The sequence below is a fragment of the Gymnoscopelus microlampas genome (assembly GCF_963454915.1).
Source record: "Gymnoscopelus microlampas genome assembly, chromosome: 12".
NCBI classification, from domain to species: Eukaryota; Metazoa; Chordata; class Actinopteri; order Myctophiformes; family Myctophidae; genus Gymnoscopelus; species Gymnoscopelus microlampas.
Genome location: NC_139949.1, coordinates 19,860,296 through 19,878,328, shown reverse-complemented (window position 1 = coordinate 19,878,328; position 18,033 = coordinate 19,860,296). Strand labels below are relative to the sequence as shown.

Below are 18,033 nucleotides of genomic sequence, written 5' to 3'. Positions count from 1 at the left end.
TTTCTTTTCTCGCATTGCATTGGCATAATGAATAAGTCCAGTTCATTGGAGTGAGCGTTCTGGGTTCCTTCTCAGTCATTACGTTTCTCTCTCCCTCTCTCCCTCTCTCCCCCTCTCCCTCTCTCCCTCTCTCCCTCTCTCTCTCTCTCTCTCTCTCTCTCTCTCTCTCTCTCTCTCTCTCTCTCTCTCTCTCTCTCTCTCTCTCTCTCTCTCCCTCTCCCTCTCCCTCTCCCTCTCTCTCCCTCTCTCTCTCCCTCTCTCTCTCTCTCTCTCTCTCTCTCTTGAGCAAAAGGGAAGGTATTGGTTCACAATCCATTAAGAAAAATTAAAAAAGAAAAATTCTTCCGCTTATGCAATACAGTACTTCTGTGCAATTCTTCCTGGGATCATACTCATTAGCTTTGCATGCATGTCATCATAATAACTTGAATGAAACTTGAAAATTAAAAGAGAGAAGAAAAGACAGAGAAAGAGCTGGACACCTCACCCTTGACCTTGTGATTCCAGGTGGAAAAGAGTCAGATTATCCTGATTGAAATAATGCCTCTGGGGCCTAGACCGCTGGCGTAGCGGTCCAGGCACCTAGGCTTAGTGTAGCTTGACAGTGCGTCGCGGGTTTGAGTCCCGATCCCGACGGCCTTTGCAGCATGTCTCTCACTATTTCCTGTCAGCCTACCGTCCTGTTAATAAAGCCCAAAAAATAAATCTTAAACAAAAGTAATAATGCCTCTGAGTGGCATGTTAAACCACTTGAACCCTAGCATCCCTATTGTGGGTAAATTCAGAAATAGCAGATCTCCAAGCTCACAATGCAACACACTGAGCTTGTAGAGCTGCTATTTTCAGTGAAGATATTTAGTGCAAGACCGTCGAACGGCAAAGTATAAAATAGGGCTTACGTGGTTAAAGTGGCACAGCTCGGACAACTTCACAGGAATACAAGAAAGCACATACATATTTATCAACGGCAATAGTAAAAGTAGAAGGGGGATGCTTTCTGTTGTCGAGATAATAAAGTCTGTAAAATTCAACTCTTTCAATTCATTCATCTCTTCTACTTGTACTTACATTCTAAAGTCTTCTTTTCTGAGTGGTTCTGTGGACCCTGATCCACAACAATAGAAAGACAAATGGGCTTAACACCGCCGGATTTGACATAAGGACAGAACAAAGGAGAATACTGAGCAGAAGAATGAATCAGTGATTGTCGCCCACGCTGTGAAATAGTGGCTTTTGTTCCATGTTCCATGTTTTCTCAGCGTATTATATTTAAAAAAAAAGAAACGTGTCAGTGCCCCTTTTAAAAAAGTTTTTAAATGCCCACATTGTGATTATCTGTATTCCGAGCCTGTTTGCAGCATTCAGTCTCTGAAGTCTACAGAAGCTGCAAGTGTGCAGATCCTCTGGTTGGTTCTGGCTGCCTCTGTGTCCCCTTGATGTGTGCTCAATTCATCCAGCCTCAGTCAATCTAATATCAAAATGAGATTGAACGGGTGAGTTGGTTGCACAACCAGTCAGCGTGCTGCTGAACACTGAATCGTGATGTCCCAGACTCAACACGGTATGAGAGAAAAAGGAAGTTCATAGCGAGGAGGAGCTCTGGCTGTAGTGTCTCAGCAGCTGGTTGCACTCAGCCTCTGAGTTTGGGGACAGGGAGGTGGGCGAGTTGCTGTTGGACCCAGAGGAAGAATCTCTAAACGGGGAGGGGGGTGTCAGAGCAACCAGCTCCTCCATATTCGCAGATTTCCTGCCGGCACTGCAGGCCCCACCCACATGTCCATAAATCACTCCTACTGGTCGATTCTCACAGGAGGTGGAGGCAGCTGCGGCCTCTGTATAACCGGTGACACTGTATGGAACCTGCCTGCCTCTAGGCGGTACGTAGGGAGGCGGGCAGGCAATGCCACCTGCACCTGCAGCCGTGGATGTGGGTCCGGGGGGAGAGCTAACAGTCGCTTCCCCTGATGTCAAGCCTGGCAGCATTATGGTGTTGAGCTCACTGATGTTGGCAGTGAAACGGTTAACCACACTGCTAATTTGGTCCATGATGGTGGCGTCTTGAGACTGGCTGCCAATCATCCCGACACCGGTGTCAGCCACAGCCGCTGTGCCGGTATCCCCCACGCTCATTCCAACATCCACCATTTGGCTATTGTCAATTTCCTTTCTGCTGACAACAAAACATCCAGTGCTCTCGGAGTGTTCCTGGAAGCCCCCTGCCTTCCCTCCATGTTGGCTAACAGTGGGCAGGGATGGTTGGGGCGGGGAGCCGGGTTGGTAGGTTCCGGCAGGGGGGTGTGACTGAGCTTCCTGTGGCTCATCATAGCCCGCGGTGATACCCACGTCAAGAGGCGAGTCGGCTCCTTCAGAGAAGGGCTTGATGATGGCAGTCTGGTTGGCTTCGACCTCCTCCTTCTTCTTGACATGAATGGAGATTCTCTTCCACAGCAGGTTGGGTCTGGGGCCGTCATTCTGCGCCCATGTCACCGATTTCCCATTGGAGCTACGAAACATGTGAGAGACAAGTGTGAAAGAATGTGTTCTGTGTCAGCTTTCTGAATCAGTGTCACTGTGCAATTCTGCCTACCATCCATCTGCTGTAAATCAGAATATAACAACATATTCTGTCTAGTAGACATAAATATATAATAGTGGAATGTTTTATTATACTTGTGGAATATTGCACATTTTATGATAAATGGTCTGATGGGTGATTCTGTGTATTTCTGTTCAGACATTACAATACACATTTAAGTACTTTAATGTATGAGGCCCAATACAAATACAGTGGTATAAGATACTTACCATATTTATATACAGTATACTGTATATAAATATAGTATAGTATGAATATAATGTTAGTGTTAATGCACAACAAGGTGTCCCAAGTTCAGTCAATTATCTTTCTTTATCAGGACAACTGCATTATACCATGGCTACTTACACCAAAGAAAAAAAAGAGACTGTGATTATATTTTTTAAGTTCATAATCATAACTGAGAAACAAAATGGTAGTATAATCATATTTTCTGTGGCCATGGTATAAGTCAAGTCAAGTTTTATCTGTATAGCACATCCTTCTGCATTGGGCTTCAGGCTCCCATTATATTTGTTAGCCATCCTACTTCCCCATTCTATGCTTCTTTTAGCTACCTTGCAATTTCACATCTCCCCGCCTCTCCTTTCTTTCTCTCCTGGAAAGAGAAATCCTTGGAGGCTGTGAGTCTCCTTTATGAACAGTCAACCCAGTTCTCGCCCTCATGAACAGCTTTTTATGGCTCACCAGGCAGCCTGAACTAAACACTCTGATTCAGCTTTCAAAGACATTAAGACAACGATATAGTAGATCAATATGATGAGGTGATGATGACAGTTGTTAGGAAATATATCTCAGAGCTTCTCAGTTCTCAGCTAAATGCAATGTTGTCTAGGCCTAAAATAACCCATGGCATTAACATGGAGCTGGGAAGAAGCTGGCAAGAGAAAGACACAACATTATTTGTGCGAAGTATATACTTAATGCTCTCATATACACTGAAAACCCACATCACCCTCTTCTTGTCACTTATTTTGATAGATGCTAGTTACTGTATACTATTCAGATATATGTATGTTCACATTATGTTTTGTTATTTAGATTAGTTTTTCGTAGACCACAAATGTTAAGAATGTTATTTATGTAGCATGTTATTTAGACAAATGATGCACAAAATTGTTTTATTTACACTCTATTTACATGGCCATTTAACCTTGATGGTTCACTAGGGTTCATGCCATTTACTCTGATCTTTCACTTGTAGGTTCCTCTGGATAAGAGCATTATTAAATGCCAGTTTAATGACAGTTCCAGTATTTTCTCAAAGTGACTGTCTTAAGTTAACTAACGAACATCTTCAACAGCCAACAGCTTGTAAATGCATTCTGTGAATGCATTACTATTTTGAACATTCAGAAGTTACTGGCAAATTATGTCAGCCGTCTCTGTGTGACCTTACGCAAGATAAATGTCTTACCTTGTCACATGCCCATTGGCTAGCTATAAGCTCTGAAATGCCGATCTGGATGGTAATAAAACTGATAGGGGACATGGCAATTTGCTGAAAAACTACTAAAACTAAAACAACATTCACGTTGGAACAAAGTGGAACAAACAAGGGACATTTATTTGAGCCAGAATACAGCAACGAGGAACTGTAGCCATGACTACAGCAGAGACAGAGACAACTGCAGCCTGTCTGCTAGTTAGAGGTGTAGTGCGTCATGGGTAATGTACCCATACTGTAGGGTTTGGTAAAAGTTCCCTTTGTAATTCACTGTGAGAATTTTTGCTTTGTTGTTATTTCATTGTGCATTTTGACCTCTGGAACTTCACTTAACCCATTAAGACCTGAGGTCAACAAAATGTCTTCTAAATCCTAGCAGTTTTTTGAAAAAAACTATGTTGCTAAATCAGTGGTTCTCAAACTTGTTCATGTCAAGGACCCCCAAAATTATATGTATTTGGCCGCAGACCCCCATCTCAAAATATTTAGATCCAGGGACCCCCAGAAGCAAATATTTGAGTTACAAATGTTTGCTTTAAAGATACACTGCTCAAAATAATGAAGGGAACACTTTGATCCCTTAATTCTTTTGAGCAGTTTTTGTTAGCAGTATGTACACAGTTCATGAAAACTCAAAACAATTACGGGATCAAAGTGTTCCCTACATTTCTTTGAGCAGTATATATATATTCAAAGTTTTGCACAATGTTTCACGATTTTTCAAAAATAGCAGATCTACAAGCTCGTAGCGCGGCACCGTTTTGAATAGCTAAAGAAATCTAAAATGACACAGATAAGTTCTTAATGGGTTAAAGGTGCTTTGTCTCTGTGTGTGGTGTGTGTGTGTGTGTGTGTGTGTGTGTGTGTGTGTGTGTGTGTGTGTGTGTGTGCGTGCGTGCGTGCGTGCGTGCATGCGTGCGTGCGTGTGCGCGCGCACGTGAGTGTGTGTGTGTGTGTGCGCGCGCACGTGAGTGTGTGCCTGCCTGTGTGCATGCGCTTGTGTGTGAGAGAGGAAGGTGTACTGTAGCTGTACCTTGTTATGTTGTATTGCCCAGAACCACGGCGTTTGAACATGTTGACCAGGCTGCTGCTAGTGCGGTTGGCAGAAGCATTGGCCGCTTTCTTTGCATCGCCCACATGCATTCTCACCACAGTAGATGTAGTGAACGCACTGCGCACATTTTTCTCCGGCTTGACCAGCATGATGTACACCTGACCATGACAAACAATAATAAGCACAGAGTGAGCAGAGAGACGTGTAGCGAAGTATCATCTCAATTAATTTCAGTTTCACTCAGATTCTCAATCTCAATTTGCCGTTGACATTAAAGATTCAATCCATAACTTTTTAGGTGAATAAAACATTATTTTGACCAATCTTATGGTAGAGTATTTTAATAAAACATCACTAACGACTGCAGCGGTGATAGTTTGTTGACAAGAGGCATTGCATCAAAGTCAATTTTGCTTCTACTCAAACGAGCTGTGCCTTATATAGCTCACCAGATTTGGCGCTTGCGTAGGGGACCCGGATTCGAATCCCAGATAATGAAAGCATTGCCACTTTAAATTGAACGATTTGCGCCCTATCCTCTTTACAATTCTATCCTACAAGGATGTATAGTACAAATAACAGGGGCAATTCATTGCAATTTCATTGCTTTGTGACTCATAACCATGTTGAGCCTGAATACTGTATGTATGCCTGTACAGTATATCATCGTAGTCTTGAACATACCTTTGGAGTAAACATGCAGCAAAGTGCCACGGTAGCACTGAGGCTGACACTGAAGCACATGGTGATAATCTTGTAGTTGGAGCCAAAGTAGATAGGGACAAAAGCCAGCCAGATGATACAGGTGGTGTACATGGTGAAGGCGATGTACTTGGTCTCGTTAAAGTTGGCAGGGACATTACGTGTCTGTGAGAATAGAAAAAGGATAAAGTTGAGGGTCTTGGTTAAGACGGTTAATATTACTGTATTTCCGCTTAACCATGTCTTTCACAGTTTTGTTTTTTAAAGATATTTTTGGGGGCTTTTCTGCCTTTATTTATAGTGTAGTAAAGACGGACAGGAAACAGGGAGAGAGAGATGGGGAGAGACATGCAGCAAAGATGGTCGGGAATGGGACTCGAACCCGCGATGCGCTGTCAGTTTAACTTTCACAGTGTTCATGCAGCCAAGTATGAGGTTCATTGAAGGACTCTATACTTTGACATCTAATGGAGTTATAATAACTCAACAAAAAGACACAGGCGAGACCGACAGACTACTGACAAGGTGCTACAGTACACTGAAGAACATACATTCACTAACCAATAATACATTAGAGGCCATCGTATACTGTTTGAGCATGTTTGAGCAACACCCTGAAGAAGGCGTTTGCCGAAACGCGTTGGTGTTTTTTAATGTTCTGTAAGCCCATTGCCCAATAAAGGCTTTTTAATTTCAAATCCACCTGAGTGCCTGGACCTGGATTTTTGTTCCTTTTTGGCACATTCTGTCCTTTTTTGCTCATCCATCGTATACTGTATTGTGATTATATCACAGCTACGGGTGTTGTGGGCACAAGCAGCGTGCCTTAATTGCTTGTAGCTGTGGTATAATGCAATATAGCATGGCCTTGAGTGCATTATTGCTTTTTTTGAGTGCACACAGCTTTGTTGAATACAACATTTTGGATAAATACTTAGTCATCATAATAAGGGGCATAAATATTCAATATTCATTCAAATCCAGCACCGAATCAAACTGAGGTCAAATATGACTCAAATCATTCAATGACTCTCCTGCAAATCAATCATGATTAAAATGAAATGTGATCACTCACCAATACACTGGTGGAGAATGAAAAATGTCTAGAAGTCTGACTCACCAAGTGTCAGGGCATGGAGATAATCAAATTTCAAATATAGGTAGGCTAATGAAGGAATAGTTCCCTTACTAACTGTAGACACTGATCCAGTAAACCTGTGCCGATGATGTGTTGCTCAGCCTCTGTTACCCTTGTCACAATCCCTCTGAGGTATATTTCACTCCATTGATGGAAGTTTGGAGTTGTGCAGATTTCAAATCAATTTTCTGTGAGAAAAACTTGTTTCCCTCTTGAATTCCCTGATCAGATAAGCAAAACTGGCAACAGAATTCTCTGTTAACATTAGAGTGTTGGATTGACGTAGTCCATGGTGTGAGCGAGCAACCCTCTGTTACAAAGCTCAGTTTGTTCACTTCTGCTCAATTCCGCAGCATCCCTAGTCTTCCACTCACCCTCAATTTTAACAAAAACATTATGCTGCTGAACAAAGCCTAGCGTAGCACCGGGTTATAGTTATTATACAACAGAGAACTTCAATGCGTTCCAGTAGGGAGCAGTTTGACCTAGTTATGAAGGCAAATTTATACTTTGTCATTCAACACTTTTCACCCAACAAAATGTATGTGTATGTATTGTATTTTTCAGTTGAAAATGGGTTAAAAAAGAAAATGTCAAGGGACATCTGTGTTAAGAAGTATAAATTAGTCTTAAGCCATTCAGATTAATTAGGTACCTTGAAGGCGTAGAAGGTGCAGCTGAGGATAAGCAGGCTGATGTATCCCAGCGGTACCACCACCCCCAGGGTGGTCAGGTTACAGATCAGGTGTACCTCGCTGATGCTGGGGTGGTCATAGATCACCTACAGCAGGAGGAGAGGAGCGGATTGGGGGAGTTTGTTTAAAAAAAAATCATTCATACATTTTGTAATACTTCTTGTCATGTTGATGAATAACATACAGTAGCATTTGTGGAACATAATGATATTGAGTAATACAGTAGATAAGTAAAAAAAACAACAGTGGGCTAAGAAAAACACATAGATACATACATACACACACACAAAGTATATGCTACCTTGGCTTGAATAAATGTTTAGCCCAAAGTACATTCAATACATAGTACATAGACATTCACATTGATGGCATTTCTCCTCCTCCAGCAACCCCTCTCCACCCCACTCACGTACGCACGTCCTCACACACTCACCGCACGTCCTCACACACTCACCTGTGGTGGCTCTATGATGAAGAGGGCCACTATAATTCCCAGCTGCAGCAGAATGAGGAGGAAGACGATGATCAGCTGAGCGCAGGCAGACATGAAGCGAGGCTTCCTGGTGCAGATCTTCTTCTTACTGCCTGCCAGGATCCTTGCGATACGATTGGTCTGCATAAGAACGCCCCCCAGATGCAGAAATTATTAGGGAAATTCAGGGCAAATCTGAAGAGTTTTATTCTGAGGGAGGTTCCTCATTGACACAATGTAACAGTATCACACATATATTTTAGAGAAGTGAACTTTTTCATGTCAAGGACCCCCAAATGTATTTGGCCACAGATATTATTTTGTGAACAAGCCCTGAAGTGCTACTGAATCAAACCATTCAACTAACCACTACCAACTAAACACACAATGAAGTGCACATTTTGAGAAATCACAGAGAAGATATCAAGTTTTACTAGGCTGCATACAGTAACAACCAGGACACAGTGCAAAAGGAATAGATATGTCATTTGAAAATATACCACACATTGATATACTGTATATATAACATTTCTCCTAATCTCTGCTTTTCACCTTATAGACTTTCAAATGGAAGAGATGCAAAAGATAGGGCTACAGAATAGTACAACAAATCATGTTGCATTAATTTAACTGGGATTAGAGTTAAATGAACACTACGGAGTATATTGCTATACCTTGGTGACCAGGGCAGAGTAGCTCATGGCAGGAGACAAGCCTATTCCAAGCCTCTGGAGGTAGCAGAAGACAATGTTGGGCTTGGCAATAAGGCTGAAAGTACAAAGGTAGCTCAGGAAGATCCCAGCCAGAATGATGTAGCACAGCTCACGACTGGATGATTTGACCACTGGGGTGTCCCAGAACCTGCAACGTGAATACAGCATGGCTTGATTCACAAAGGAACTATGGCCAGTTTTTCTGCTTATCCATTTGAACCCCAGCATTAATATTATGGGGGGAACATTATCCAAAAATAGCCGATCTACAAGCGATACAAGCAGTAAGCAGTACTACAAGAGATTTGGCGTAGAGGGGGAAAAGTGGTCCAAGTGCAGAACCCACTCTACTAAGTCTAGAGGGTCAATCAGTTTGGCACTTTGTTTGTGACATTTTGCTACTACTGGATTACCCTGACGGTGCGTTTTAACAGCGGGCGACTCTCGGGCGATGCCGGGCAACATCGCCCAAAAGATAAAGAAAGTCTATGAGAGCCGGCGATCGGGCGAAGTGGGCGGGGGGGGCGATGAAAGATGGATTTTCTTTATCTTTTTGGACGATGTCGCCCAGTATCGCCCGCTGTTAAAACGCACCGTGAGGGTCATCAAATCGCTGTACACCCAAAGTGAGAGCTGTGTCCGGGAAGTAAGGATTCATTCTTGGTGGGGGTTGACCTCTGCCGGGACTGCACATTGATTGTCACCTATCCTGTTTGTGATATTAATAAACAGGATTTCGAGGCGCAGTCGTTGAGGAGAGGGTTGGCGGTTCGGTGAGCTGAGGATTGCATCACTGCTTTTCGCAGATGATGTGGTCCTGATGGCATCAGCGGGCTGTGATGAGGCATGAGACCAGCCGTAAAATTGGAGCAACGGGAGCGGTATTGTGATCGCTGCACCACAATGTTGTGACAAAAATAAAGCTGGGCCAGAAGCTATCAACCGGTTAATCATCTTTCCTATACTCTCACCTATGATCATGAAATGTGGGACATGTTTGAAATGTCCAAAAGAAAAGTGAAATAGCCAAAATGTCTTTTCTCTAGAGGGTGGCTGGCATCTCCAGAGTGTAGATGTTCAGCCCCTTTTGCACAGAAATGAGCCAGTTGAGGTGGTTCAGGCGTCTAGTACGGAAGCCTACTGGGCCACTCCCCAAGGAGATTGTACAGACTCGCCCAGCTGGGAAGAGGTCACGAGGCAGACTGAAACCCAGGTGTGGGGATTATATCTCCTCACGGGCCTGGAATCCCACAGTCAGAGCTGGCTAAAGTGGCCAGGGAAAGAGAAGTCTGCGGTTCTCCAGGATGGATGGATGGATGGATGGATGGGTGGTTGGACCTGGCCTTAGGTCTTGCGAGTACATGTTAGTGGCATGGACATGAAGGGTTTAATTCAGTTTAATCAATTCCCTTCAAGTGAACAGCATAATTTACTTAGCACGTCATTCCTAAGTGGAACAAAAACAAGCAAACAACCATGGCTACTGAAATTAAAAAGCATTACTTGATGAAGATAGATGAGACAAACAGGGTGGCCATGAGGCCCAGGCAGGCGAACACCACAGCTGCTATCGGTTCAGGATCCCCCCAACGCACATACTGCACCGTGATGGGCTCACAACCTGGGGGGGTTAAGAGAGTTCATTAGATTAAAACATTTAAACATACACTGATCATTTATGTGAAATTGCTATCTTTTTATCTCCATCTGTGTCAGTAGTAGTATGCGTGCATGTGTGTGTGTGTGTGTGTGTGTGTGTGTGTGTGTGTGTGTGTGTGTGTGTGTGTGTGTGTGTGTGTGTGTGTGTGTGTGTGTGTGTGTGTGTGTGTGTGTGTGTGTGTGTGTGTGCACGAAATGTAGGGCGAGAAGGTGGGTGGGTGATAACCCTTCCCAGACCCAGTACATTTTGTACAGTACATTATATATTCGTACAAGAACATGCAGTGTGAAGAACAGAATTAGCTGATCCGTCGGAAACTTACAACACTTCCCACACTGACAAAGTCAAAGAGCTGTGTATAGCACTATGTGTTACATACTGTAGATAAATGTACTATATAGAAGAAAGAGGCAGAGTCCCTGTTGGCATGTACACCACCAGTGGGGGGGTTGGGAGGGGGTTGTCATTTCAGAAAATATCTGGTAAGATCTGATACCTCTCTACTACCTCCCTGTGGGGCAGCAATGGCTCAGGAGGAGAGAGTTTTCCACAATTTCACACTTCACAAGAGTTAGCTCAAAGTTCAGTTCAGTCAGATATAAATGAACTAGTTCATAGTTCACAATTTTAAATATTAAGCTCTCTTGCTTTTAATTTTTTTTTGCTCACCTGTTTGTGTGCAACTGCTCATCGTCTCTGCCAGGCCAAAGGCGTGGCCGAGACTATGATTTCACCCCTGTCCGTCCGTTCATGAGTGTGTCTGTGTGTGTGTCCGACTGTGAATCGCTAATCTCCGGCACCGTTGGTCTGATCCACGTGAAACTGTGCACACACACTCCCTGGAGGCCAGAGCAGAACCTTTGCCCCAACTTTTTTACATCTGCCTGTTATAGCACCACCAGGAGGACGTTTGTTTTAATATTACGCCTACAGATTTTGTCCAAATATCACACAAATCGGTACACATTATCTGCATAGTCATATGATCAAGACGGATCTGTCCGATTTTTCATATTACATCCTGATTGGCTAAGATTGGCATCTAAAGTTTGCAGGAGTGGCTCGTTTTGAACAAAATGCCTCAAATCATGCGTCCAATTGCCTTGAAACTTCACATTGGCCTGTTACAGAGCCACCAGGAGGCAAATTTTTTAGAATTACTTTCTATTGCTATTTTGTCCAAACATCCCGCAAATCACTCTATAGTCATGTCATCAAGACGGACCTGTCCGATGTTTCATATATCATCCTGATTGGCTATAAGAGTGACTTCTAGTTTGTGCATATGATTTGCGTGAATAAAAATGTTAATCAATCAATCAACCAAAACTAGTTCAGACAGGCAGACAGACAGACAGACAGACAGACAGACAGACAGACAGACAGACAGACAGACAGACAGACAGACAGACAGACAGACAGACAGACAGTATGTTTACCTGTCAGGTCGTATGTAGGCCAGTAGCCCAGTTCACAAGCTTGACAGGTGTACTCATCAAACACGTACTCATTCTCCTTGCAGAGAGTGCAGGTCCAACAGCAACTCACCTCCCCTTTACGGATCACCTGTGAACATACAGGTCCAAACAGTAGCAGCATGATATGAAATATGTATGAACTGGGTTGTCCTAAAGTCCCAAAGACATTCTTCCTCCACATATAATAATACCCAATTATCATTGTTTCGGAGGAAAGAGGACTATGGAACTGCTTCCTTAATACAGTTATGGAAAAATATAACATACTCCCTGCTGAAGTGGATGGCCTGGGCATGGGACAGAATGATTTGAAAGTATACCAGCAGTATATTTTGCAGTTAGAGGACCCTTTTGACACTTTTGTGTTTGTCAGCAGCCATGAGTATTAAGAAAAATCTACAGAGATACAAATTTTGCAGAATATACGACAAGCTGGTCTGGGCTCTCATGTAAAGTGGTTCCTCTCTGTGTCCGGCTTAGTGTTGCTAGAGAGGGAGTATTCCCTACTCATATTGTACCTTAATCTCTGCTTTTTTACAGGGTGCTGAGCAGACTGACTGGATGATGTCAGTGCCATTGGCCCAGATCTCCTCATCGTCCATCCTCAGGCCTCCCTGGTCCCAGCTCCCCACATGGACATAACTGTACTGATCTTCTCCCATATGCTTGAAGTTCATTATTTCATATCTGAAATACACATGCACAGACATAAAGCGCCATCCTTCTTCTTTGTTCCTTTTCTTCAACGTTTTAATTCTTTCCTTCCTTCTTTACACTTTTCTTCTCTTCCTTACAGGTCTGTAACTCTGACAGTATACAAATGGAACCAAATGGACCCTAACAGGTCCATTAGGTTCCATTTGTATACTGTCAGAGTTAAGGGTGGTCCTTGAAAGTTTAGAGTTTTAGAACCACTGGTGTACAGTATACTGTACCTGCCAGGCGAGTCTCCATTCTGGTCAAATTTGATGGTCTCTCCAGATACACCCGTGAAGTTGGTTTTCATCAGGAACTCCAGCAGCTTGCCTCCATCGATGGGACGCATGGCCTCACATAAACCCTGAGGGCAGGAAAACAAAGAGCTCTGCCTGTAACCAAGGGTTTTCAACCCTTTTCATATCAAGGTCCATTATTTATTCTGCATTTGAGCCACGGATTCATCACCATTTGATGAGATTTCTCAAGACCCAAAACTTAGAATATTTTGTTATCGTTGGATACGATTTTGTCCACAATTCCATGCTGTATTGATGTGGTACCATAGGAGAGATGACAGGCAAACGTTGATCAAAATTATTTAATTAAGTAAGTCTGACATGCCCAGAATATGGATAAGTTAGTTTGTTTTGTCAACACTTTGAGAATATGTCCCTTTTGTCTTACGACACAAATTAGCCTTTAATGTCAGTGAGCTCGGCAGGGAAATCCAAACCACTTCAAGAGTGGAAAAACGCAAATGGAACTGTTGTTCAGTCAGTTCTCAAGGATAGAAAGGTGTTTTATTGCTGTGCACGGCCTCACGTGCAACTGGAAAAGCCCCTGGAAGTTGAGGCCACATTTCCCCCCCTTTTCACAGTGGCCGTTTTGACAGGTAAACACAGCCGGTGTGCTTAATTTAAATGTTCCAGCATGAACATAATTATGTACAATTACCCACAGAAACACCTAAATGGAACACATCCACAATTAACATTATCTTTAAAAAATATATATATTTTCAAATTTCAAAATTTTAGACATACAAACAAATAGTACAGGAAGACCAAAAAAATGACAAAAAGAAAATAAGGCAAACAACAAACAGACTCCTTTTACAGTCTCAAAGAATAGGTCATCTGCTCTAGGAGATGCATCTGCCTCACAATACTGACAAATAGCACAGTATATATAAATATAGTAAGGCAATTTCTCTGCAACCAGTTCTTTGTGATAGATCTTTTGCTTGCTGCAAGTAGGATCTTAAGCAAATAGGAATCGTCCTGACTCAGTCCATCCAGGTTTTGTCCAAGATACAGGGATTCAAATGTTTTTATATTATGATATTGCTACTTTTGCTTAAGTAAAATATCTGAGTACTTCTTTCTTGTCCCACAATTAACATTATCAACCACATGAACCCTATCCCTGGTTATAATAGGCCAACATTCTGTAATAATAGCAGAGCTGTAGATCACCATTTTCATGGAAGAGATTTGGTGTAGAGGGGGGTGGGGAGGGACCAAGTATAGATATATTGGGTTTAAGTGTTTTTTAACGTCAGCTGTGTTTACTTGTTAAAATTGTTGCAGTGGAAAGAGTCCATTTTCACATTACGTCAAAACTACCACAGCATATGAACCACACTTTGGCTTACCTGATGCCCTGGACAGAGAGTTTGCTGCATGGCATGCAATCCATAAGCCATGGAATAGATAGCGTTGATGACAAATCCCATCTTGGTATCTTGGGCGTACTGATGGCGCAGAGACTCACTCCCTGTGGACAATAGAACCACTCAGTTAAGAGACGCCTACTCACTGTTACCTCCGTTCAAAAGCTCCTCCGAGAACAGCCACTTATAGCAACAACTAGGCGTTTCGTTCAAAGGTGAGATTTGTCACCGCAAAAAATAAGTGACACGCTTGTAGAGTGATTGGTAGCCTACTGCGCTTCAATTGTTTATGGCACAACTTTAAAGATTGTACATAACGTCATCCATAGTTGATGAAGTAATAACACTTTTACTGACTAGATCTATACAGATAAAAAAAAACACAAAAAGTGAAACGTTTCAATTCAAAACATGTTCAATCAATTAAGCAAGAAAGGAGCTATCACATTAATCAATCAATCAATCATCAAGATTATTACAGTGTCCCTTAAGATGTTACAATTCTTAAAAGTACAAAGCTCAAGATAATTAATAACTTCAATCATATCCAGCAGTGAGCCTCTAACTGTCAGAATACACATCTCATTTTCCCATAGAAAATCCCATAGAAATGTAAAAGTAAAAAAAATGCAAAAGTATAAAAATGTGTAAATAGAAAAGAACAAGCCCACCAATCTGTGTAAAGCTGAATATGATGAAGTTTGAACAAAATTTCTAGTACAAAGTATGTGGAAGTAATTAGATGCCGAAAACAGTGGCGAAATAAATAAAGAATAAATAAATATAAAGTGGGAAGAACTAGTGCAGCGAGCCAACAACAATAATGCTGTGACCCAGGGGTGACATCAGGACTAGTGAACAGTATGAAGGTATATCTTATCTCATTACTAACAGGTGCAGGTGCGGTTGTACTTGCTGCTCTCCAGGGGGTGGTCCCTCAACCTGCACTGGAAGCGATGCTGCCAGAACTCTGGGAACCACGGGTTCCTCAGGTTGGCGTCTGGCTTCAGGTTGAGGTAATAGTCGTCGAACCACGTCACGTACGCCGACTTCAGCTTGATGGTGATGCCACCTGCAGCCTCCTTCTGGTAGCCATCGGTCACATCGTACCGGTCAGCCCAGCCGTCACTGGAGAGAGCACAGTGGTGTAAAGTAACTAAGTACTGTACATTTACTCGAGAATACTTCAGTAAATGTAGACTTGTGTACTTAATTTTTAGGTATTTTTTTTTACTTTACTGGAGTATTTCCAATTTTCAGTACTTTTACTTCTACTCCACTAGGAAAGCATAGGAAAGAAAGGTACAGCAGAAATGGAATGTGGAAGTCCATCTTCATTCACTGTAAACTACTCATCTTGGAGCGCATACGTTTGACTTCTACTGTGTGACTTCTTGGTTACAATAGCAGATTTAGAATGATACTCCAAAGACTCTTTTAATATTTTAGTCTTTCTTCAGTAAAAAACAAATGACCTACATTTACAGGCATACTGTAGGCGTGAATCTCACAAACATACTGTCTTAAGAAAATGTGCCAAATATTGCAGTCCCACAAAACACACTCACAAGCAAAGAAAACATTATGTAATGTTGGCTTTTAAAAATACATTCCGTTAACTTGACTATCCCCAGTGTAACCACTGTAAAGACAGAGATACCCATCCACACAATGACACAGTGATATTCCTCACATGTCAATGTCAATTGCAAACCATGTCAAAAATCAGGAAACGCATTATAATGGTGAGGCTGTAAGGAGCCAAGCACTGCAGTACAACACGAGCCATCGTCTGTTTTTAAGCTTTTAAGTGCCTCTTCCGCCCACTACTGAAATAATGTTTGATAACTAGTGCTATTTCTCGGACTCTAAAATCCCTCTCTACCACGAGAGATCTCACAGCAGATGGTACAAGAGCTGTCACTGTGCCTCTCATTCCGAAAAGGAAAAAATAGTTACAATAATTGTAGAAAACAGGAAATCTTTAGATTTACAAGTAAATGTGAATAGTTAATAAAACATCAACTGATGCACAAACTTGGACACATCATCAGTGTTGTTTCCTGGAGTCACTGGGTGTTTCGGGTCTTGCAACAGACAACCTCCTCCAGGCGACCCGACCGAGGCTGATCAGACCTCGGCCTGTGTCCAAGTGGCATGCTACTGCCCCCAATGTCTCTTGGGGGTAGTTATGGGAAAAACAAAACCAAAGCTGTCCCGGGAGTGGTTTAGGGCAATAACACTAAGGGCGGATTCAGACTGGGTCCGATTGATTCAAACCGTTCCCGAGTACGATTGGCCTCTCGCAGCTGGCCAGTATTCACATTGGCCAAGATTCTTCCGCACTCAAGACCATTTCATTCAACAGTAATTGTAAATATGTGCCTCATGGGGGCGCTGTGGACTATGGGGCTTTGGTAGATAGAGAATGTCATTCACAGAAGAAAAGTCACTTGTCAGAGTCTAGAGTGAATAATAAAGTTTGACTGTGTTCCTGACGTTGTCTTGAGTTATAATAACAACAGATCAACAATACACAACCAAAGCAGTGTGTGCGCTGGTCTTTGAAACCTCGAAATGTAACGTTGTCTCTGTTAATATGATATTGGCGTCACGGACGCATCCTTGGTATTTTAGCAGTGACGTCACAGACTAATCCTTAGTATATTTATCCTTATATACGCTTTTGCTACACATGTGTTTTTTTTTCAGGGCTCGCGGTACTCAAACACTAGCGGGATTATTATTTCTTGTCAACATTCAAGTAGAACTATGAGAAGGTATAACCCAGCTAAAATAATGTGTCATTTAAAAATATATAAATGATATATGATTAGCAGTCCACTTCCTCCTGTTGGTACGGATGGATTCACACTGCATCGTTCCGTACCCGAATACACATGATCCGGACCCGAGACTACCTCCGGAGGCGGTCTCGGGTACGGTACGGTGATCGGTTTCGGGGAACGATATGCAACGTTCACACTATCACAACATCAGCCAAGTGGTCCAGGGTGCGCACCCGGGACCATAGTGTGAATCCGCCCTTAGAGACATAGATATATCCCTGTGGGGTGGTAAGTATTTAAAATCCCAGGTTTATCTATAGATACACCATGGTGATAGTAAATAATTTTTTTAACTGCTTTACCACAACATCAATGTAACTTTGATTAAAAAAAAAAAAAAACTTCTTTCTCCTGCAGCTGGGTCCATGCTACAGTACCCTGGTGTGAAAAGTAACTTCACTTAAAAGCTACTAGATTTTGAAAATAGTTTAACTATCACCCTCTACTGTAAACTCTGCCACTCCCAACACTGCACTGCTGCAAACAAATCCCTAACCTCTAACCCTAATGCCCAATTTTTGACTTGGGTTAAAAAAAATAGTGATCTACAAGCTCACAACACGCTGCAGTGCGATGCATTCTGATCTTGTACATCAGCTGTTTTAGGTACGCAACATGGTGCATTTGGCGTACCGGGCAAATGCCCGGTGGGCCGCTGGGCCAGTGGGCCACTGGCCTAAAACATTTAAAAAATGTTTTAGGCTTATTACGGTCATATCCGAGTCGCGCGGCCCAATTATTAGTCACGTTAATGTTTGGGCTGGGATGCTTTCCAGCAGGCGCCTCAGTGCGGCCGCAGAGTTCATGTGCAGGGCTGAAACAGTGAAACACTGTTTCAGGGCTGAATTTTGGTCCCAG

The 18,033-nt window shown here is 42.6% G+C and overlaps 1 protein-coding gene across 1 annotated transcript in view; it reads right to left on the bottom strand.

Moving 5' to 3' along the window:
• Positions 1–1,581: 1,581 nt before the first annotated feature.
• grm5a (glutamate receptor, metabotropic 5a) overlaps positions 1,582–18,033 on the bottom strand; it is a gene marked incomplete at both ends in the record, with an annotated part of 36,719 nt that continues 20,267 nt past the window's right edge. Inside the window, 12 exons of the mRNA XM_084074204.1 lie at positions 1,582–2,503; positions 5,077–5,255; positions 5,782–5,964; positions 7,593–7,718; positions 8,087–8,245; positions 8,779–8,965; positions 10,321–10,438; positions 11,917–12,043; positions 12,474–12,642; positions 12,891–13,015; positions 14,309–14,430; positions 15,219–15,454. Coding sequence (XP_083930330.1) covers positions 1,582–2,503; positions 5,077–5,255; positions 5,782–5,964; positions 7,593–7,718; positions 8,087–8,245; positions 8,779–8,965; positions 10,321–10,438; positions 11,917–12,043; positions 12,474–12,642; positions 12,891–13,015; positions 14,309–14,430; positions 15,219–15,454 — 2,653 coding nt within the window. The remainder of the gene's footprint in view (positions 2,504–5,076; positions 5,256–5,781; positions 5,965–7,592; positions 7,719–8,086; positions 8,246–8,778; positions 8,966–10,320; positions 10,439–11,916; positions 12,044–12,473; positions 12,643–12,890; positions 13,016–14,308; positions 14,431–15,218; positions 15,455–18,033) is intronic.